This window comes from Heterocephalus glaber, unplaced genomic scaffold (genome assembly GCF_053883595.1).
Source record: "Heterocephalus glaber isolate CG9 unplaced genomic scaffold, H.glaber_assembly_v1.0 deba00001442, whole genome shotgun sequence".
Lineage (NCBI taxonomy): Eukaryota > Metazoa > Chordata > Mammalia > Rodentia > Bathyergidae > Heterocephalus > Heterocephalus glaber.
This window is the reverse complement of record NW_028258296.1, coordinates 29256636-29280327: the sequence shown is the minus strand read 5'-3', so window position 1 is coordinate 29280327 and position 23692 is coordinate 29256636. Positions and strand designations below refer to the sequence as shown.

Here is a 23692-nt window from a genome sequence, read left to right as displayed (position 1 = left end):
TCTCATCCTACAAAGCACTGTCCCTCTCCCTCTCCTCCCTCCCCCTCTCCCCTCCCCCTCTCTTTCTGCTCTGCAGATTGAACCCAGGGCCTTCTCACTGAGCTACATCCCCAGCCCTTTTTGTTTTTTATTTTGAGACAGAGTCTCAGTAAGTTGCCCAGGCTGGGCTCAAACTTGAGATCCTGCCTCAGCCTCCCAGAGAGCTGGGCTTACAGGGGTGTGCATCATGTCTCTTAATAGGGCTGTGAATTAATGGAATGTATGTAATGGATAATGGTGGAATATTTCATGTTTTTTTATTCTGTAGTTTTTTCTCAACATTTCTGGAAAAAATGGCATAAAGTGGGATAGTCATGCATGGGAAGTTATGTATGTACCATAGATGGCTCAAGCAGCCCAGCAATGAGACATTCAAATTATGTCCCCCTAACCGGGGTGAGCATGTTAATGTATGGTAACAAAGCTAAAAGCCCTAAAAAGTCTAATAATATTGAGCAATACTTTAAAAAATGCATGCTAATTTTCCACATCAGAATTGATTCTTTGCCTTATCAATTATTGGAAGCCAGTAACTCACTTTACGCCACCAGTGGTACAAGCCACCCAATGTTGGTTCAAGCAGGCAGGAATGTGTTAGTATGTGATAGTAATAAGACAGAAAACACCTGATATAGTTTCCTTACAGGAAATCTGGATAAAAATGAAAAAGGTAGTGCTACGATAAATTGAGCACGCTTGAAAGAGACTTTGAAATCCTTAATGAATTAAAACGACTAAGGATTTTTCTGAGGGCAATATCAATTGTATATATAATTACAGTAGTAAAAATAGAATTGAATGTGTAGTAGGCAAAAATTGTGGAACCAGTGTTTCTTTTTGAAATGTGCTTCACATCTTTTGTAGCTTAGATTTCCAGAATTTTTCTTTAGAAACACATTTTAAATTTTTTTTCCTTTTAAAGATTGTTTTAAAGAAATCGTTCCTATACGTCTAGAGGAACTTCTCCATGTTTTAAAGTCTGTAATGAATAAGCATCAGAACCTCAATTCTGTTGATCTACAAAATGCTGCAGAAGTACTTACTGCAAAAGTGAAAGGTAAGGAAGACATACGAAAAGTAGGTTGCTGTGGGCAGAAAAGATCCAAGTGGTTCATTTTGGTCCATAGTGACTCTATTGCCATGTCCTCTCATGGCATTTATATAGTGTGGATCAACAAAGAGTTATGTATATTATATATATATATACTTTGATATTTAAATATTCCCACTAAGTCACAAGTAAAGCTTAAAAATTAAACTTTTATTTGGCTACAAACACTGTAAAAATACTTAAACCAAACAAGTGATGTTAAAATTTTAGTTTTATGAACAAATTCATACTCTTTTGAGGGAGTTTATTATTGTACCGGAGTCCTTTTTATGTGATGGTAAGTGGTGTTGGAAAATAGCCATTTGTAGTAACTCCAATTTGTACAACCAAATGGAGAAAAATATTTAATATCTGAAAATGAAATTACAATTATCAATAAGTTATGTATGTGAAAAAATATATGTACTTAATCAAGAATTGAGACATTATCCTCTGAAATGACTTGCCATTTAAAATTATTAAAATTATTATGCTGAGGTTCAATATATAATAAGGATTAAGAATGAAGAGAGTATTTAGATCAGTTGGGAGGTGATTAGAAATAATGGTCTTGTTAAGGGCTGAAGTCTTGATCTAAGGCCAGAAACGGGTGTAGTACTAGTGTAATGTTGGTTGTTGTATAGAAAGGATAGATGTCAATTTGACAAAATATAAAACAGGATGAACATTAGGGATTATAGAGAAATTTGAGTTTCTTCACACTATAAAGGGCACTTGACTGAGTTTGATAAACATATGGTGGATAGACCAAGACTTGTGAGGCCATACCAGTCACACTCCAGGCAGAGCTGGGCACTCAGAGTTCTCACAGCAGTCCCTGTATTCTTCTCCTTTGCACTCCTGTTTCCTCTGGTTCCATTTGTTCCAAATTAATGTCTAGCCTTTTGCAAGCCCAAGCACCTTCCTCTAGAATAGACATTCCTTCTTTGTTTTGTTCATCTTTACTAGGAGCTTTTCGCTTACCCAGAAATTTGAATTTGAAGATGTAGGTTTGTGGATTATTGATATATAGGTGGTAATGGAAGAGGATGACATTAATTCAGAGTTTGCAGGGTAGATAGAAGACTGATATGAAATCTAGAGGCAGAGAGAAGATAGACAAACTGGAGAAATATTTAGTAGGTAGGGAGATGATCTGAAGAAAAATGTTACAGAATTTTAAAAGTGAAGGGTTTTAAGAAATGATCATCAGTGTAAAATGCCACTGATATGGCAATATGGATTTGAATAGTGGAACCATAAAAATGACCTGTGGGTAACAGTGAGGTAGTGGAGTCAAAGAAAGACAAAGTCACAGCCAGTCATCAATTCTGTGATAAAGGTATACACAGGCTCCAAGGAAACACAATAAGCAACCCATCCAAGGTTAATTGAAGAAAAGAAAGATTTCTTTGGGGAGACAGGTTACCTATCCTGAGTTTCAAAAGTCAAATGAAGGCATTATCTGAGCTGGAGTAGTGGCAGGATTAGGACTGCCATATAGGCCCCTGATCAAAAACTCTCAATATGAAGAACATGGTAAGATTGGTATCTTAATTATTTTCTCATCACTGAGATACAATACCCAACACCCACAAATTAAATAAGGAGAGGTTTATTTTGGCTCACAGTTTGTAGAGGTTTCAGTCTGTGGTCACTGGCTCCAACTCAGAGTAACATTAACAGAGGGGCTTGGTGGCAGCCGGAAGCAGAGAGAGGGATCAAGGGAGAAGGAAGGAGATAGACCTTCCCAGGCCAAGCCCCCAGCGATCTACCTCTTTGAACCAGGGTTCACCTCCCAAATCACAATTAGCTACAAACTCATCAATGGACTAATCCACTGATGCTTGTCATGCCCCCACTATCCATCACCTTTCCAAAGCCCCACCCATGAGTGTGTGAGGCTTTAGGGGGGCATTAGTAAACATAAAGCATAACAATTGGTGGCCATACTCTTACTTGGAGAGAGCCAAGGGCAAATAGAAGGAATGAGGCAGGAAGAGAAAATAAAAACCTAACCAATAAAATAGTTCATGTACTTAACCCCCCCAGGATATAGATTTATCCTGTGTGTGTGGTTTTCTTTTTCTTTACTTAGAATACTGGAAAAAACATTTACTGTAGATGATTCTAAATGGGAAACATGCGTAGCATCTGTTGTGACTTTTAAAAAATGTGCTTAATAACCAGATTTGTTTTTAAATAAATTGTTTACAAGTGCCATTTAACATTACTTAGGGAAATTTGTGTCTATCGATAATAAAATTTCCATGCTTGGAAATAGCCACCTAGTTCAATTGTTGTCCGTGGCTATTGTGTGCAGTCAGGATGTCCTGGGGAAGGAGTGCACTAGTGTGCTTGGTATCCACATTCCAGAAACAGACTTGAAGAGAGTGGTCTCTCTGCCTTGAATATCTTTTTATCTTTGAGGTTAAAACAGTCTTTTGACTTTCCCACAATGACTGTCTTTACACTTGGGGTCATTGATACTATTTTCCCTTTATATTGCTTGAAATTTTAAAGAAGCAGATTATTTGTTGTTGGAAACTTACTCTGTTTCAGTAGGAGTCTATGAGATTAGAAAACTTTAGAAGTGTTTTCTTTGGGTTAAGTTCATGTGTTTCTAAATAAAACCATCTTCCCTGTCCCCACTCTTACTGTGGAAGCCCTCCAAAAATATATTGGTGTTGCAAATGAAAAATACTCAGTGACCTGCAAAATAGAGGTCTAATCAGAGTTTAATTATTTTATTTGATGGTGATTTACTTTTCAAAATCTAGAAAGGCAAACCATTTTTGAATATCTATTCTATGCCAAACCATCTAAGTGCTTCACATACTTCCTTCTTTGCAAAAAAAAAAAAAAAAAAAAAATCTGTAACATCTTTATTTTAGAGAGAACTTTCAAGAAAAACTGGTAAGATCAAAATACCAAAGGAATATAGTGAACATTTAGATCATTTAATCTAATCTCCTGATTACATTTTTACAAAACAATAGTTGACAGGAGCAGTTGATTTGTTTTGTAGGATTTACTGGTAAAATGCATTTACCAAACTACAGAAAGAAGGAAAGGGTGGGAGGAAAGGAGGGAAGAGAGGAAGAAAGAAAATATAATGCAGAATAACTTTAGAATCAGAGATGCGTAATCTTGTGTTAACACAGATTTCGATGTATGAAGTCTTCATGAGAAATGAGAAATTGGAATCTTTAACTGCCCTTATTTTATTTTGAATGTGGAATTTACTTGTAATAACTTTAAAAGAAAAATCCTAGCTATTCCCCATTCATTCTAATAGTGATTTGTATTTCCTGTGTCTCCTCCTGTTTCCAAGCAGGAAGTTCAATCTGACAAATTTTTCCAATATGGTAGGAGAGATACAGCCTATTTTTTTTTTTCGTAACACATGATTTAATCTAAAAGCCAAAAGTGTCATTTACATAACAAACATACCATAAACATTACAACATTCAGAAAATAACAGAATTATTATTATTTTAGAAATTGTTTGAATTAAATGCCTGATATATTGTACACTCTTGTTTCTTTCGTACAGTTTTTGGCAGAATGCTTTTTGATCTGTTCTTCATATGATGATGATTTTGTAATATCATTTTGCATGGAGAGAATGGAAAGATGAGTCATTCTTTTCTGGCGGTGGTTCCCTTCTTGGCCCGCACAGTAGAATATTTGGGAACTTTAAGAACGCTGTTGCTAAAGATGTTCCCTGGACCCATTAATTTGGAGTAGAGACACTGGTGGGAACCACAGTCCCAGAATGGATGCTAGAAATTTGATTTTTATACTGATGGCTGAGAGGGAGGGACTTATAGAGGGTTGATGAAGCTTGAGTCTCAGTGTCACAGTTAACCTCTTTTTGCTTTCCCACATGAATTAATAATTGAATATATGTGTGCTAACAGAGTGGAGGCCTAAGAGGGAATAAAAGAGTTACTGATGACAAAGTTTTAGCCCAAGTACCTTGGAGAACAGTTCAAACTTTTGTGCTTTCGCTTCCATTTTCATTGCATTTGAAATGATTCTTGCTTGTTTGGATGGGCTCCTCACAATCTGTGCAATATCACAATATGAAAAACATTAATCTTAGGTTGTTGTTCTTTTTCAATTGTGTACTCAAAAAGAAAGAGATTCCATGGGCCGGGGATTTAGCTCAGTGGTTCTGCTGCCTACCTCGCAAGCACAAGGACCCGAGTTCGATCCCCAGTACCAAAAAAAAGGAAAAAAAAAAAAAAAGAAAGAGACTCCTTTAGGAAATATAGCTAAGACTGAGAAAGGCCAGCTTAATTAGTTTCTAAGTCTTCTCATTTCCTGATATTGAGGTAGTTATGGCTCCTTGGAGAGTGACCACTGTGTTTTATTTTATTTCCTTAAATTCTTTTATTGGTACATGTTAGGTATACGATACATTTACATTTATCATTGGATACTTGTACCTGTACATGATGTATCTTGGTTCTTATTTTTCCCCATTCCCTGCCCTCCCTTCACCCCCTCCACCCTTCCCTATTTACAAAGACTTTGTTTCCATTTTTTTCCTTTTCTCATAATTTTTCCTTTCCCTTGTTTCCTTTCCCCTTCCCCTCCTACTTCCCCTATCCCTTTGGACCTTTTCTTCTTATTTCAAATTATCAATTATTTGTTTTAATCATTTTAATCCTTATTTACACTTTCAGTGTTTCACACCAGAGAAACTATTCAGTATTTACACTTGTGTGTCCTATTTATTTCACTTAAGAGTATGGCCTCAGTAGACATCCATTTAGCTATAAATGTCTCTAGTTTGTTGTTCTTTATGGCTGAGTAGTACTGCATTTTATAAAAATACTACATTTTCTTTATCCAGTTTCCATAGTCTATTTTTGAAGCAGATAAAGACATCACAGAATTCAGTAATTTATGATGTACTTAGTATTTATATTTTCATTTCTTTAGGTCACTTATATTTGTAATATAAAAGGAAAAAACTTTTTATAGGTTTTCAGTCTGTATTTTGCCCTATATTTATAAACAGGCAAACAAAATAGAAAAATAAGCCTAATTATACCTTCCAAGATTGTAGAAGCTTCATGTTTTCTTTTTGTTTTGCAAACTTAATTTGTCATTATGCAGCTCATTCATATAATTTGAAATGAAAATAATATAAGATGATATTCTACTGTGAAATTTCTTTCTTACCTCAGACCCTTAGCTACCCATTCCTTTCCCTGAATAACTAACAGCCATGACTGTTTTCTTGTGTCTTTTCAGAGATACATACATGCAAATACATGTATTTGTTCTCTTTTAACCTCCTTTTTATACAGATGGTAGTGTTCTGCTTTTTGCTCATTTATCTGTACATAAAGGCTTTCCCTGTTCTTTTGTTGTTTCTAATTTGTTTTATTTTTCCAAAACTACATGGTAGTTCATTAATACATATTTTATTTAACTAGTTCATTACTAATAAATGTTTGGATTGTTTTCACTTTTTTTCCATTATGAATGATGCTTCAGTAAATAGTTATGCAGATTCTTAGATGGGCAGTTACTGGATCGTTTACCGTGTGTGTTTATACTTTTTGATACTGTTAGGGGTCCTCTATAGAGCTTCTGCCATTCCCGCAGCAATGCTGAAGAGGCTGATTCTCTACACCAACAATGCTGGTTACCAGGCTTTACCTAGGCTGTCAGTGAAAATTGATATCTCAGTGTAGATTTGATTTGCATTTCCCCTATTTTGAATGCAACTGAACATCATTTTGTTTTAGAGCCATTTGTATTCCCTATTTGTTTATTTGTTGTGCTTGGGATTAAACCTAGGGCCTTCACACTGAGCTACATCCCCAGCCCCTTTTTTAAGTATTGAGATAAGGTTTTGCTAAATTGCCTAGTTTCCCACGCTGGGTTTGAACTCATTTTCCTGCTTCAGATTTCTGGGATTATAAGCTTGTGCTAACTTGTACATCCTTTTGTGTAAATTGATCTTTTATCTGTTTTTTTCTTGGTGGTTGGTCTTTTCTTAGTATAAATTTGTAGACATTCTCTTTGTATAAGTAAAATTAGCCCTTACTCTTTGATATGTTATATATTTTCTTTACTGTTTTTTTTTTTCTTTTGATGTGTCCTATTTTTGCATTGAAATTTATCAGTCCTTTTCTTTTGGTATGGTTTTTGTGTGTTAGAGAGTCTTCCCTGCTGTGAGATTATAGAATTTTTCCAGGTTTTTTCCTGATGTTTTCAGATATCATTTATTAAATTTGTCTTTAATACATTCCAAATCATGTAGGTATCTAGTTAATTTATCAATAATTCATCTTTTCTCAACTGATTGGAGATGATACTTTCATCATCAATCGCTGAATTCTTACATGTATTACTTAATACTGTATCTTTTGTTTTTGTGGGGGTTTTTTTGGTTTTTTTTTTTTTTTGGTACCAGGAATCGAACTCTGGTCCTTGCGCTTGCGCAGCAGGCAGTGAAACCCCTGAGCTAAATCCCTGGCCCCTTGTTTTTGTTTTTTTGAGACAGGGTCTCACCATGTAGTTCAGACCAGCCTTGAACTCACTGTGCCAATGCTGGCCTCGAACTTGTGGTGATCCTTCTTCCTCGGCCTTGTAAGTGCTGGGATTAGAGACATGCGGCACCACTCCTGGCACTTATATCTATTTCTGGATCTTAATCTGTTTCATTACTAGGTTTAGTCATGTGCCATTATCATACTCATTTTGTTTAGAATTTTATTTTTCCATCAGGATTTTTTAATCAGCTTGCCTAGTTCCCAGAAATAATGTGTTACCATTCTTCGGGTGACTTGAGTTAAATTTACAGTTTAAGTTAAGGAGAATTTAGGTATTTAACATTTCTGAATATAGTATGCACTTTATTTCTTCAAGTGTGTTTTGTGTTCCCAAGAAGCAAATTTTTATTATGTAGGTCTTGAACCTTTAAAATGTTTCCCAATATATTTTGTGCTATTTTTTTCCTTTTCATCTAAATGGTGGCTTTTCTTTCACTGTATCTTTTAAATACAGAGGTAATTTAGAGAATGTGAAGCACCGAGGTGACTGATTCAATGTAAAGATACTTTGTGTCTAATATCTCAAGTGTTTTGTTTTGTTTTGTTTTATTTCTCTGGTACCAGGGATTGAACTCAGGACGTTGTGCGTGCAAGGCAGGCAGTACGGCGCCATTGAGCTAAATCCCCGGCTCATTTCACTATATCTTTCAAACTGTAGCCCTGACTTCTAACATTGTTAGTCACTCACTTGTGACCAATGTTTTGAAACTGTGAAAAGAATATAAAAGAAAAATTAGACTACAGCAATCTTGTTTAAGACTTTAATGTATTTCAAAAATTCTACATGTGTTATGTAACTGAATATTATGATGTATGTGTGGTTTTATTTGGTCATGTTTTAATGCCTATTTATTTCTGAAGCTTTTGGTAAAAAGGATTTGAAAGTTGCTACTTCATTAGGTTATATGTATGAAATCTATGTGCTTTTTAAAAGTGACACTAAGTGTTTTTTAATGCTTAGTATTGTGATTTAATAGGGAACGTAAGACAGTTATTTAAACCTTAAGAAACATTTTGATTAGATTTTGAAAATCTGTAGGGAAGAGAGTGGAGATGGAAACATCAATTAATAGTTCAGACTAGAGGTAAAGTATGGACTTTTTAATTTTTTCTAAGTCAATGGCAGTAGGCATGGAAAGAAAAAAATATTTTAGAACCATTTTGAAAGCAAAGATAATGAGCTCATCGGTGAATGGAAGAGAGCGGTTGGGTAATATAGCAAGAAACGTGTCAAGAAGAACCTGTTGTAAATGTGCTGGGTCTCAGAGGTTACAACTTGACAGGTAGTTTAGGGATTCATTACCTTAAATGTATGAAAGTGAATGAAGTTCACTGTAGGAATAATGTATAGAGATGAAAGCAAGATGAGAACTATAGGCTGAGTAACGAAAACTATGATGTACAGATTGTCTGCAGATGGATACAGAAATGAGGAAGAAACTCAACTCTGTTGAATATCAAGCACTGTACTCTACATCCTTTACATTTGTTTTCTCAGCTTTTCTAAATAATGTACCATTTTTCATATTAATAAATTGAATTAGCTAATGTATCTGGAGTAACACAGAAATAGAGGTCGGAGTTTAATTCAGGTTGGAAACTTCATACCCTTACTTCTCCCAGTTACAATAATACATTGCTTCTAAGACAGCAGGATATTTTTAAAATGGAAGAAAGTGATTAATATTTGCAGTAATTAGAGAAGGTGAGATGGTCCCAGCACCTGGAAGGAAGCTCCCCGCCTCCATCCCAGGCTTCTAGGGCAGAGAAGTTGAACCAGTCCCAGCACCCGGGAGGAAGCTCCCCTGCTGCCATCCCAAGCTCCTAGGGCAGAGAAGCTGAGCCAGTCCCAGCACCCAGAAGGAAGCTTCCCCACCTCCATCCCAGGCTCCTAGGGCAGAGAAGCTCAGCCGCATGGGCACGAGAAGCACCCCCCCCCCCGTGGAAATGAGAAAACACATAAACAAGCCTCAAAAACAGACCTCCAGATCACCTACAACAACTCCAAAGGGAAACGAGATGGAACAATCAGATACTCAACCACCTGGACTCTCTGAACTGGCAACAGAAGAGGATCTAGGAAAAATGAAATCAGAAATAATTACTCAGATAACAGCAAAGATTTTGCTCATGGTGCAAGAGATGATTAATAAATCTAGAGAGGACACAGATAAAAAAATAGAGGATCTGAGGAACATGATGGAATCCCAACATAGGAAACAAATGGAATCCATAAAACAGATACAGATTTCCAAGAGATTAAAAACTCTTTCGAAAGTCTGTGCAGCAGAATGAACCAATGTGAGGATAGAATTTCACATATAGAAGATAAGATTGCAATTAGTGACCAGGAAAAGAAAAATTGCTTTAAAATTGTAAGGGAACATGAGAAATCAATCCAGCAGCTGCTAGAGGATGCCAAGAAGAATAACATAAGACTGATTGGAGTCAATGAAGAAAGAGGAGAGAGTGCAGATGACATCAAAAAACTGTTCACAGAAGTGATGGCAGAAAACTTCCAAAGGAGGGGAAAAGAACTTGACATACAGATAAGTGAGGCATATAGGACTCCAGCTAGCCTTAGTCAAAAAAAATCTACACATAAGCATATAATAGTTAGGATTCCAGAAATGCAACAGAAGAACAAAATTCTACAAGCAGTGAGAGAAAAGAAACAAATCACATACAAAGGAAAGTCCATCAGAATCACAGCAGACTTCTCAATGCAAACCCTCAAGGCAAGAAGAGCTTGGAGTGATGTATTTCAAGCCCTAAAGGAAAACAGCCTCCAACCTAGATTGATGGACCCTGCAAAACTATCTTTCAAAATTGATGGAGAAATAAGATACTTTCATGATATAGAACACCTCAGAAAGTTCATGAATACCAAACTGCCACTCCAAAAACTTTTAGACAATACCCTAGGAAAAGACAACGAGGATCACAACCCCAGGAAACCCAGCAGAATGAATCCACTGGGCATGACAAATTAAATGCAAAGAGGGAGAATCCAACAAAAAGAAAAAGTCATGACAAGGCTTTTAAAACTTTTGACTTCATGTCCCTAATGAGTGTATAATTCATTCTTATTATTGTACTGATTAGTATTTTTCTGATTCTAGAGTTGCACACCATTCCTTTTGCTATACTGGCTATCATCTTCTTATGTCTACTCTTTAATTGGGTTGTCTATTAATGAGCTCTAAGAATTCTTTATATATTCTGGTCATAGGTTATATGCATTGTAAATATGGTCTGTTTAAGGACTACTTTTCATTTTAATGATGTCATTTAAAGTTCTAAATTTTGATGGAATCTCATTTATCAATTTTTTTCTTTTATACATCATGTTTTTTGTATCCTAGGTAGTTCTTGCCCACCCTGAATTCATAAATATTTTCCCTTATAATTTCTTCTTAAAGTTTTATACTTTTAGGCTTTCTTATTTAGGTTCATAGATCCCTTCAAGTTATTTTCATGTATGGAAAAAAAGGGTTGAGGTTAATTTTTTATATACAGATACCAGGTATTCTAGTGCCATTTGCTGAAAACACTATCTTTTCCTCTGCTCTTGAATTGAGTTTATATTCTATAAAATGTTAATGTTAAATAATCTTTCAAAACTCAGTGGACCATATATGTGTGGTTCTTTTTCTAGATTCTCTGTTTTATTCCAATGATCTATATGTCTTTCATTACACCAACACTGCCTTGATTACTGTAGCTTTAGAGGAAGTCTTAAAATTAGGTATTAAACATCTTCCAACACTTTTTTTTTCTTTTTCTTTTTACTTTTCTAGGTTCTTTGTACTCCTATATAACTTTCAAATTTCAATTTCCAATTCTTCATTTATTGCAAGTACACACAGACCTAAATTTTTATATATACCTTGTGTTTTCTAATCCTGCTAAATTCAAGTACAAGTCCTCGGGGCTCCTAGAGATTTCTTAGTATTTTCTCTGTAGATGATCATTTCATCTACATATAAAGATTTTGCTTGTGCCGTGCCAATTCTATCCTAGTTGTGTCATTTTATTGTCAGACTATTTTGGTGGGGACTAGGTTTCAAAGTTTAATGGACAGATAAAGAGTAAGCATATCTGCCCTTGTTCCCCACCTTAAGGAGAAAGCATTGTATCTTCTTCATTCATATAAGGCGTTCTCGCTGGAAGTATGGAGTACATGTCTTTGATCTGTTGAGAAGTTTCTGTTCTACTTCTAGTCTCCTGATAGCTTTTACCATGAACAGCTGTAGAATTTAGTCCAATACTTTTTCTCCAACTAGTGACAGGATCATATGGCTTTTTCCTTTCCTCTGTTAAAATGATGACTTTTGGAGGTGGATCTTCCAATGCTGAACCAACTCTGCCATCCCTATAACAAAACCACTTTCTACATCCTGCCAGATCTGACTTCTAATAGTTTGTTTTGTTAAACAAATTTCTATCTATGTTCATACTTTTTTCTTGTCTTATCTTTATCCAGTTTGAGGATTAGCACAATGTTGAGTTCCTAAAATGAGGGGAGAAGTGTTCCTCCTTTTTTCTGCATTAATTGTTTGGTATAATTTATCAGTTAAAATGTTTACGAGCCTGCTGTTGTCAAATAGGTAGGTTTTCAAGCTAGGAATATACTTTCTTTAATAGGTGCTATTCAAATTTTATATTTCCTCCAGAGTTAGTTTCATTAATTTGTCTTCCAAGGTACTTCTTAGAAGTTGTCAAATTTATTTCAAAAAAGATTTTTGTAATATGCATTCTATATCCTTTTAAATTCTGTAAAATCTGTGGTAATGTCTCCTAGATCTTATATTGTAATTTAAAAAATGTATAACTGATATTGTGTAACAGGAAGAAAAGGTCTAAAAGAGCAGGGGAATTGGGAGGGGTAGGGGAAGGGTAAAAGTGAAAGGAAAAAATATGAGAAGAGGAAAAAAAATGGAAACAAGGTCTTTGCAAATAGGGAAGGATGGAGGGGGTGAAGGAAGGGCAAGGGAAGGGGAAAAAAAATAAGAACCAAGAGACTCATGTAATTCTATGCGATCCCAGTGATGAATGTAACTGTATTTTATACCTAAAATGTACCAATAAAGTTAATGGGGAAAAAAATATTTGCCGTAATTATAGTTGACATTATTCAGGATTGACTTACTGTACACCATTAAACTGTTTACATGAGTTTTCCTATGTAATATTCACAACTTTTCATATTAACTCTCATTTTGCAGATGAGAAATCTGGGGCGCAGAAGGAGGTTTGTCAAAGGTTGTCCATCTGTTAAGTAGTAAAACTGTACAAAAATAAGGGGGAAAAGGCTCCATTTTTGACAGGAAATTATTGTTGACAGTGTTATTTAGTAATATTGTGCGAAAATAATAGTATTTATTGAACATTTCTATGTGTCAGGCTCTGATCTGTCTTAATTTAATTTTCACAATGACTTAAGGTACATAATTATCCCTGTTTTATCAATGAGGAAACAGTTGCATAGAGGAGTTGAATTATGAAATGTACTGTAGAAATTAACATAGACTGGTTTTGGAGTTCCTCCTCTTAGGAGTCAACAAACTAGGGCTGGTGGGCCAAATCTAGCCTTCTTCCTCTTTTTTGCAAGTTAAATTTTATTGAAATACCACCATTGTTATTCCTTTATGTTAGAACCTATGGTTTCTTTCAGCAGAGCTGAGTAGTTGCAAGACCATAGGGCCTGAAAACCCTAAAATGTTTACTCCCTGGCCCTTCATAGAAAATGTTTTTCAGCACTTGATAACTATTCAAATGGGCAAAAAGTCAAATCTTGGTAAATTCAGGATTAATTTAGGAGTGAAAGTAATACAGGTAATACCGCATGACCTAGTTGTAGAAGTTTGCTAGTGAAGAAATAGCAGAATAGATTGGATTGTTACTTTCAGAAGAAATGTGGTAAAATGAACATTTTTTTCACATAGGAAAGATTTGAGTATAAAGAACAAAATTAATTGGATGGAAGATATAGTGAAGGCTGGAGGTAGGAATAATGATAGTATAGAGTTCTTGGAGAATATAGGAGAGAGTGGGAAGAGTTATTGGAAAGGAGACAGCCTTTTCTTTGAAACACCAAGCAGTAACAAGAAGAGATATTAGAAATATAGGGGTATTTTAAGTTGGAGGCAAAAATAATAATAGGAATTTTCATTCGGTAGCTGCAAGCTCATTAAGTAGATAAGGAGAATAGTTCAAATAGCTATCTTTTCAGCACTTAGAATTATTGTAATTATTATTTTTAATAGTCACGTTTAATGCCATGTTTAATGCCGTAAAGTATACTTTACAGGAAGAAATAATTAAGGAATTTGGGTTAGTGTTATAAAGGTATTTTCTTTAAAGTCTAACTGATTACAGTTAAGAAATATGATTAAGGTTTACATTTTGATGCTATTATGTACATATCATAATTTTAAGTACTTTCCCACAAAAAGTTAAAAACAGCTTAGCTGGGGTATAATTGATATGCAGTAAACTGTTCATATTTAAAGGATACAAATTAATAAATTCTTACATATACATATTCCTGTGAAACCATCATCATCAAGATAATGTTTGTTCGATTACAATCCCTCCCTTTACCTCACTTCCACCTGCCCTTTCACAAATCCTGATATGTTGTGTTTTCCTTTTCATTCTGTTAAAAATACTGTTTTTTTTTTCTCTTTTCTTTTTCTTTGACCCATGGGTTTTTTACAGGGTGTTAGTTTCCAAATATTTGGGCATTTTTCAGAAATCTTTAATACTTATTTTGGTCTTGCCTAACTTAAATACTTTTAAACTCATTGATACTTGTTTTATGACCCATAATGTGTTGGTAAATATTTGAAAAGAACATGTTTTGCTGTTACTGGATAGAATGTTCTGTACATGTCTTGTCAAGGTAGTTGATAGTATTGTTCAAAACTTTCCTATCCTTATTTTCTGTGTTCTGTCTGTTATTGAGTGGGTTATTGAAATTTCTAGCTATCACTGAATTCCTTGCTATCACAGTTTCTTGTTGCAGTTCTATCAATTTTTGCTTTGTGCATTTTGAAGCTCTGCTTTTTAGATGCATAAATGTATAGCCTTGTTATGTCCTTTTGAAGAATTGACTGCTTAATAAGCATAAAATAACTTTTTTATCTCTAGTGGTCTTTTGCTTGAGAATCTACTTTGATACTAAGCAGTAAGCTGGCACATTTGTAAGCTTACTATGTTTTATTTCTTATCTGTCAGGGATTACTGTCCTTTGTTGCCTGGTAATCCAGTGTCTTAAAAATTGTTTCTTAAATTTTGCCCAAGTTTTGCTTTTGTTTTTAGTTGTTTCAGGCAGAACTACTATAACCTGTTTCTCCATCTTGGACAGAACAGAAGTCTGTTTTTTAAAGTATTTACAGTGATTCCTAAGTTTTTCTTTTTGTTTGTATTAGAAGTATTTATTAGAGATTTGTATTAGGGAGTCTAATGACAAGTATGGACTTTAGTCCCCCAGATCTGTGAAAGCTTATAAATGTAAAGTGTTGGCTTATTTCACAGAGTTTATAGGCTTGAGGTTTAATTCATTCCTACCTAGAAGGTCTTACTTTCCAACCCTATTTGCATATTAGAATCAACTAGGAGAGTTTTGCTATGGATCTATGCTTTGCTATAGACATATGAAATCTAAATCTTTGGTGATGGGGTCAACTTTGTTTTCAAAAATTCTATCCATGATTAAAAACAACTGGTATAGCAGAAGATACCTCTCACATGCCCTTTTGGCTTCTCTTCCTGCCCTTTTTGGCAAGGATACTAAAAAGACTACAGGGCAGGGAACCAGCATGGTGAACTTAAAAAAAGACCAGTTCTGCCTTCAAACTTTGTTTTGATAAATTGCATTTGGGCTTTTAACAAGAGTGCATCCAGAAGTTAAGAAACCTTTTTCAAGTTGTGTTTCAGTTTGCATTAACAAAATGCAGCCTGTCACTTTATTTTTGTTGTAAATAAAAGGCAACTATATGACATTTAATATGGACCTCAAAGCCTAAGAGCCTGTTAAAAGTACTAAGACTGTAGAAAAATAGGAATTTAAACTTTATAAGGGAGTGAGTTTTTAAAAATATAATATGCTGCAGTACAGGTTTTATGATATGTCAGATGTATATATGACTTCAATTATAGGTAGTTTATAGTACATATATATATACTTCAGTGAGCCACAGTGTAGTTAGTTATTTTTTAAAATGCCAAGTACCTGGCCGGGGATTTAGCTCAGTGGTTCTGCTGCCTACCTTGAAAGTGCAAGATCCCGAGATCGATTGCCAGTACCAAAAAAAAAAAAATGCCAAGAAGCCAGGTATGGTAGCAGACACCTATAATCCCAGCACACTTCGGGGCTGAGACAGGAGAATTACAAATTCACACCTAGCCTGGGCAACTTTGCAAGACCCTGCTTCAAAATAAAGAATAAAAAGGGGTGGAGAGTTTCTCAGTTTCTTGATTCAATCCTCAGTACCAGCGAAAACAAAACAAAACAGCCAGCCAGAAAACAGTAAGAAAAAAATAGCACAGAGCACTCTTTATAAAGAGGTCTGCTGTAACATGGACTCTTGTGACTCCAAGACTGATTTCACATTAATTCACTTTTCAGATATGTAAAGTTATACAGTGTATATAGTAGTCAGTTTAGAATGCCAGCAACTTTATGCAAACTGATTCTTTTGTATGCTTTTCTTAATGATGGACTTGAAAATTCTGTCCATTTTGTATATTAGGCTTTTCAGTATCCCACTCTTTTAATGGTGAACTTTTAAAAGATTAAATTGTTTTGTATAAATCTTCTTTTCACATATTTTTTCCTTCACTTATTATAACTAACCTTTCTCCATAGCTGTGGACTTTACAGAAATTAATGAAGAAAACAAAAACGATCTATTCCGAGAAGTGTCTTCTTCCACTGAAAATTTGGCATTTACCTTTGGAAATACGTAAGTGGAGGACTGTCATTTAAATAAATGGACCTAAGATGTTTTAGAGTATATTGCATAATCCAGTAATATATATAAAAAATAACATATTAACTAGAATAATATATTACCATGATTTTGCAAAAGCTGCATTCTGTGTTACCTTATTACTATATTTGCAGGTGTCTTTATGGCCAGATATTTAAAGCAACATTCATTTTCAAGTGATTATTTTTGTGGTTTATGTGAATGGATTCCTAAGAGTTTTTTTCTAGATGATAAATTGAATGTAAAGATGGTGACAAGTGTAGTGATTTGTCTTTTTATTTTTATTTCTTCTTTTAACCTCCCTGGATAGCCTTACAAACCTTTTTATGGGCGATTTAAGCAATGATTCATCATTCCGACTGCCTGTTTCTCAGGATAAGGTAGGCTAAGTTTGTGTGACAGCAAAGCTTTTGATACTTTTAATATTTCAATTGTTTCCTAATTTTAATCTCAGCACTACTTTTTGATAGTTTTTAAGTTGACAAATTACCACATGCTGAGAAAAATAGACCAATTCATTTTAATATGATAATATGATTACTTTGTGGAGCAATAATTTGATTATGCTTTATAAGTAGGACTGTATTGTTAAAAGAACATGTCTAACAGTTCTGTAGCATTTTATGTAATCAATCATATATTGTAAGGTCCAAAATTTTAGTAAGGAATTCTTAATCATTTTCCCCTATAGACATTGTCACAGATCTTAAACATTGGTGAAACTTAGAAAAATATGCAAAAAGTAAAGAGGATATTAAACTTCTCACAGCTCCTACAATTTGTGTTTGTTACTGTGAAACATTTGTTAACATCCCTGTAGGTCTAAATTGTCCCTAAGAGCATCCTAATAAATATGTCACAGGTTAGGGATTTCTCATTGGCAGAACAATTGCTTTAAAATAATAGAACATGAGGAATGTGTGGAGGGTACTGCTGTAAAGATTTACAATAGTAGTATTTTCAGTTGACTACATTTTTTTCACTGAATACAAGATATTTAAATAAGCTGCATCATGGAATATCAGATCCAAAAAAGGTTTCAACAAATATCTAGAAAAATGTCATGAACTTACATTATGTCAAAATAATATAAAAACTTTACATTTTTCTTAAAATGGTAAAAAATATGAATGGCTACTTAAGCCATTTGTTAAATGCACTATAATACTACAAAAAAAATAAGGACTGTTTCTATAGCCATCCATTGAGGAATGAAGGAGGATGAGGAAGACTTAAAATCTTTAAATATTTTACTGTTATTCATGATTCTTCCTCAATTTTACCTTTTCAAACTGGTGCTGATACTTCAGAAGATAAGACATTTTATGTGTTGCAAGACTCTGAACAACTTAAATTGTAGGTGTGAACCATTTTTCTATTCATATGCCTCTGTTATCCACAGATATACTCATTCTTTTTTTTTTTTTTGGTATAGGGGATTGAACTCAGGACCTTGTGCTTGCAAGGCAGGCTCGGTGCTACTAAGCTAAATCCCCGGCCCCATACTGATTCCTAATAGAAAATGCTTTATTCTTTTGCACCTTATTTTCCTTTTTTGAGGTTTTAATTTAATTTTTTAGTTAAGAGTCCTGAAAAATATCCTTTACAAATAGTAGCTGCACTGTAATAGTGCTTACTATGTACCCTGCACTTTGCTAATCCTACATTATCTTAATCCTTAAAACATATTCGTGAATATAGTGTTCTCTATCCCCTTTTCACAGAAGGGCAAACTAAAGTTAGATGAGCTTAAACATGTAGCTTAATGTCATACAGTTAATACTAGAGCTAGTGGCAAAAAAACAAAACAAAACAAAACAGAGCTAGACTTCAGACTAGGTCTTTGATTCCTTTTTTGTTGAATCCCTGCATACTATTTATTGCCCAACCAAGCAGATCAAATTTAAGATCTAACAAATGTCGCAGATGAAGTTTTCTAGCACCACCTAATAAGGTAGCTACTAGTCCCATGTACTTTTTATATCTAAATTAATTGATAATTAAATAAAATTTAAAATTCACTTTGTAGTCACACTGGCTTCTTTTTAAATGCTCAAGTAGTTAACATGTAGCTAGTAGCTACCGTATAGGGTAGTACATATATAAGGCATTTGCATCATCACAGAAAGTTCTGTACTAAACCATCCAAAAAATTTTCAAAGACACATTTGTTATATAATAAAATGGTAAGATAGATTGATATCATCTATTTATGTAGCAGTATATTTTGATTGTGTCTTTAACTTACCAATATTTTGGGGATTTGCAGAAAGTTTTGCATTAACTAATGCTGTCCGTAAATAATGAGGCTGTTCATTTTTGGATCTTGTGAGCTGCGGTGATGAAGAGCCATATAATTTTTTTAACTGTTCTGATATTTATTTATTTATTTATTTTGACAAATCAGACTTTGTTTATTAAAAAAATACTTTACAGACAAAAAAGAACTATGCATTCCATTGTCCTGTTTTACAAAGAAATAGCCTAACAATTTAACACTTAGCTACAAAAAAGCACTGTGTTAAAAGGATTATTATTCACACAAATTTGGATTTAAGACTGTTCATTAAAAACCTTTTTAAAAACACTTGCTAATGTCAATAAACAAACTAAGGCCACACAATGCAAATAGTCTTCCAGGCAAATTATATATTTCATCTATATCCAGAGACCTCTTAGGTAAATTAAACTGATATTTAAACAGACTTCTTGGGCCCTTTGAGTTTTAAATTTGAAATTCTTTAGCAGAGTAACAAATTAAAGTGAAAAATTTCTGACAGAGATTTGTTGTCTTCTCTCTATTCTTAAATTTGTTTTCTTTCTTGTTAAGTCTTTTGAAAACATTTCTGTGGACTCAGTGGACTCATCCAATGAAAAAGGTAATGCTCAGGATACTTACAACTTTTGTCAAACATTTTGCAGTTTTTTTCAAAAATGTTTTAGATTATTTAATCTCTTTTTGCTTGGTAATCTACTGTATTCATATTAAATGCAAAATATATATAGCTCAAGTGGGAAAAACCCCACAGGATAGGTAGATAATGTGATTATGTAGATTGATTTAAAAATTATATAAGGCTTGTAACTAATGAATAATAGAAATATAAATTAAGGTTAAAATGCATTCTGATTTGAAACAATTTAACGTTTAAACTCATTATGAACTTGTCACTTAAATTTTCGAAAACTAGTTTTTATAGAAAAACATCTAGGGATCTTAGTACTTTTTTGTTTAGAATTACTGTGTGACCATCTTTAACATATACTGCACTGACATTTTTGTTTTCAGGAAATTTTTCTCCTATTGAACTAGACAATTTGTTGTTAAAGAACGCTGACTCTGTAAAACTGGCTTTGTCATATGCTAAAACATGGTCAGAATATACCAAGAACATAGTGTCATGGATTGAAAAAAAGCTTAACTTGGGTAAGTTGTTCTTTGGAGCATCTGATTAACTCTGGAGTATAAGAAGTAAATTGTTTTTGATTCATTTTCTACAGAGTATTATGATTCCAAGTTAGTAATTGTTTCATTGTAATAAGTCATTATTACATTATTCTCTTCTTGAAATAGAAAGAGATTTTCTTAGATATAGTTAATGAATATTTACTATGGGCCAGCCACTAGACCTAGGAACAAAAAAACCAAGTAGAATACTATCTCCACCTTTAAAACTCATACTTTAATGCAACGAGTTAATATATATAGTAAAAGGACATAAAAGCACCAGTGAATATATAACAGAAGTCAGTGGAATGATAGAAAAAACATTCGGTAGTTAATTTACCCTAGTATTTTACAGTTTAAAAAATGTTTTCATATCCATTATTTCAATTAATTCTGCAGACCTCTGAGAAGAAGGCAAGAAAAGAATTATGTCCATTTTGCAAATGAGACAAGTAATTTTCCTAAGGTCATATAGAAGATTTGCTTAAGGTCAGATAGCATAACTGGAAGAAAACAGAATCTACCGAAGCTTGTGTTCTTTCTACTGCATTGTTTTTTATAGGGAATGCTAATCAGAATCACCTGAATAAACTTAAAGGGACAGTGTACAGGCCTAGGTTCCATTCCTTAGAGAGGTAGGGTCTAGGCAAGTGTATTTTTGAAAACTTTGCAAGTTGATTCTGATGAGTATGTATGATTGAGAATGAGTGTGTTATATCATGATGCATACTAGTATATGCCATATGGTCATTTTTTAAAATTGAAGAATTACAAATAACTTTAGAGTATGGATGGGAAAAATAAGTTTGCCTTCTCATATCTTGTCAATCTTTTCAGAATTGGAGTCCACTAGAAATAATGTGAAGTTGGCAGAGGCAACTAGAGCTAACATTGGACTACAAGTAAGTGCTCTGTGAATTTCTATAATTTGATAACAGACTACTCAGATGAGCTCCCAAATAGTGCTTTGCAAAATCCGGAAATCTCAGTTAATAGAGCAAAGAGTTTCATTGCTTGTCTTTTTATTTTTAAAAAAACAATTAAATCTAAATGGCTGTCTCATTTAGTCACATTTATAACTAGTCATTTTTCTAGGGAAAAGTAAAAAATTTCTCTTTTTGAGGAAGAGTAATGGTGAGTCTGGAGCTCTAGTGACATTTGTATTGTAAAATTTATTTTTCAATTTTAAATTGTAGGAGTTTATGCCACTGCAGTCTCTATTTACCAGTGCTCTTCTTAATGACATAGAGAGCAGTCAACTTATACAACAAACAATTGCAGCTCTGCAAGCCAACAAATTTGTTCAGGTAACAATTAATCTATATGTATATTATACATATTTTTAACAGCGATATACCATAAACAGCTTTTTTCCTTCTTTTTAAAAAATACCCTTGACAGCCTCTACTTGGGAGAAAAAATGAAATGGAAAAACAAAGGAAAGAAATAAAAGAACTTTGGAAACAAGAACAAAATAAAATGGTTAGTATTATAATGGAGCATCATGTACCTATTCGTGGACATCTAAAATTATCTTTAGTGGATAACTGCCTACCTTTGTAGATGGGTAATATTGCTTTACCCATCTTCATGAATATGCTAAAGAAACCTGTATGGTAAAGTTTTTCATATTTAGTGTTTAATATTCTTTTCTGTGTAGCTTGAAACAGAAACTGCTCTTAAAAAGGCAAAATTGTTATGCATGCAACGTCAAGATGAATATGAAAAGGCAAAATCTTCCATGTTTCGTGCAGAAGAGGAGCATATGTGTTCCAGTAGTGGATTAGTAAAAAATCTCAACAAGCAACTAGAAAAAAAACGAAGATTAGAAGAGGAGGCTCTTCAGAAAGTAATAATTTTTGTTATTTGAAAGTTAAGGGTTTGGTTCTCACACTTCCTCATGTGTTAGGATTCCCTGGAAGACAGGTTCTGATTCAGTGGGGCGGGGCAGGATTAGATGCCTTGCATCTCCCAGCACATTCCAAGGTTCGTGCTGTAGTTACTTCTACTAGGAGGGAGCCACACTTTGAGAACTATTGCTCTCAGCAGCTTAAGAATTTGGAGTTTTGTTTGTGAAAGAAGCATTTTACAGAGGGAAGTAATTTAATATTTTTACTTGATTATTCAGAAACTTTACTTTTTGGGTAAGTGTAAGGATTATATACCTGCTAGCAAGCATGGGCTGAAGCTTTGTATTACCTATGGAGCATATTTACTGAATTCTTAATAGAAAATGCTATTATAAATAGAAATGAATTATTTTATAGACAAACAATATACAAAGTGTAAATTATACTTGACTGTGCATTAAACTGCCTTTGAATCACCAACCAAAACAGATTACTTTTTGTTTTCTTTAGAAATATTTTATTCAAAATAATTTCAGTTTTCATAAATCGAGGCTTTTCAGCTATTTTAACTTAGTTACAATAAGTATTTGTTTTTCAAATGTGAATTCTAGTAATCAGTGTTGTTTTTTTTCTATATTCCTTGAAGGTGGAAGAAGCAAATGAACTCTACAAAGTTTGTGTAACAAATGTTGAAGAAAGGCGAAATGATCTAGAAAATACCAAAAGAGAAATTTTAACACAACTTCGTACACTTGTTTTCCAGTGTGATCTTACCCTTAAAGCTGTAAGTAATTTCTTTAGTATTGTGAAGGCAAGAAGGAAAAAAAATAGCTGGGTATGGTAGAACACACCTGTAATTGTAGCACTCGGAAGGCTGAGTCAGGAGGATTGCTGTTTGTTCAAGAGCAGCCTGGGATACATAGTGAGTTCAGAGCCAACCTGCCCTGCAAAGCGAGACCCTGTTTCAAAAACTAGAAAAAAAAGAATAGGCTTACTGTCTGCAGAAAGGGATACCTGAAGAGTAACAAGTCTTAAAGAGATTTAAATTCTAAGATTAATAGGACATGTTTGAAAATTAACTTCCAGTGTTTAGTAGCAATACATAGTTTGAGTTATTTTTTTATTTGTCTCCCCTTGAAGTGTGAGAATTTGAAATTGCTTTTAAACCATTGTTTTCCTTGCCTTGGTTGATACAATTGATTTGGCCCCTGGAACTTCTGTCAGTACTGTGAAGTTAATTCTTCAAAATTTGAAAAACTAAATATTAAATTGAAGTCAATGATTTATTTGAAGACAAAGTATTCTGGGCCCAGGATTTAGCTCAGTGGCTCCACTCCCGCCGCATAAGCACAGAGACCTGAGTTCGATCCTCGGTACCAGAAAAAAAAGCATTCTGCCTTCATGTGTTTTCATTTACCTCTTTAAAACATTTTTTGCAAAGAATTTAAATTTAAAAAACTTGGTTTACAGTTCACAAGTTTTACAGCATGCACAGCTTTGTGAAACCTCTACCACAATCAAGATTCAGAACAGTTCTATCACTTGAAAACATTATTTCTTGCTACCTCATTGCAGTCAAACTCTATTTCCCCTAACCACTAGCAAGTACTGATACAGTCTCTGTCTTGCTAATTTGATCATTTCCACAGTAACATATAAATAGAATCATAGGGCCGGGATTTAGCTCA

The 23692-nt window shown here is 34.0% G+C and overlaps 1 protein-coding gene across 11 annotated transcripts in view; it reads left to right on the top strand.

Moving 5' to 3' along the window:
- Arhgap29 (Rho GTPase activating protein 29) overlaps positions 1–23692 on the top strand; it is an 85470-nt gene that overhangs the window by 24918 nt on the left and 36860 nt on the right. For 7 of the 11 annotated variants that reach the window (XM_087213158.1, XM_013070880.3, XM_021255348.2 and 4 more), the window contains 10 exons: positions 962–1096; positions 16583–16679; positions 17017–17086; positions 19537–19585; positions 19996–20133; positions 20992–21056; positions 21351–21461; positions 21556–21636; positions 21815–22003; positions 22651–22788. In XM_087213158.1, coding sequence (XP_087069284.1) covers positions 962–1096; positions 16583–16679; positions 17017–17086; positions 19537–19585; positions 19996–20133; positions 20992–21056; positions 21351–21461; positions 21556–21636; positions 21815–22003; positions 22651–22788 — 1073 coding nt within the window. The remainder of the gene's footprint in view (positions 1–961; positions 1097–16582; positions 16680–17016; positions 17087–19536; positions 19586–19995; positions 20134–20991; positions 21057–21350; positions 21462–21555; positions 21637–21814; positions 22004–22650; positions 22789–23692) is intronic. The other 4 variants (XM_087213157.1, XM_021255347.2, XM_087213156.1 and 1 more) reach the window with 1 other exon arrangement.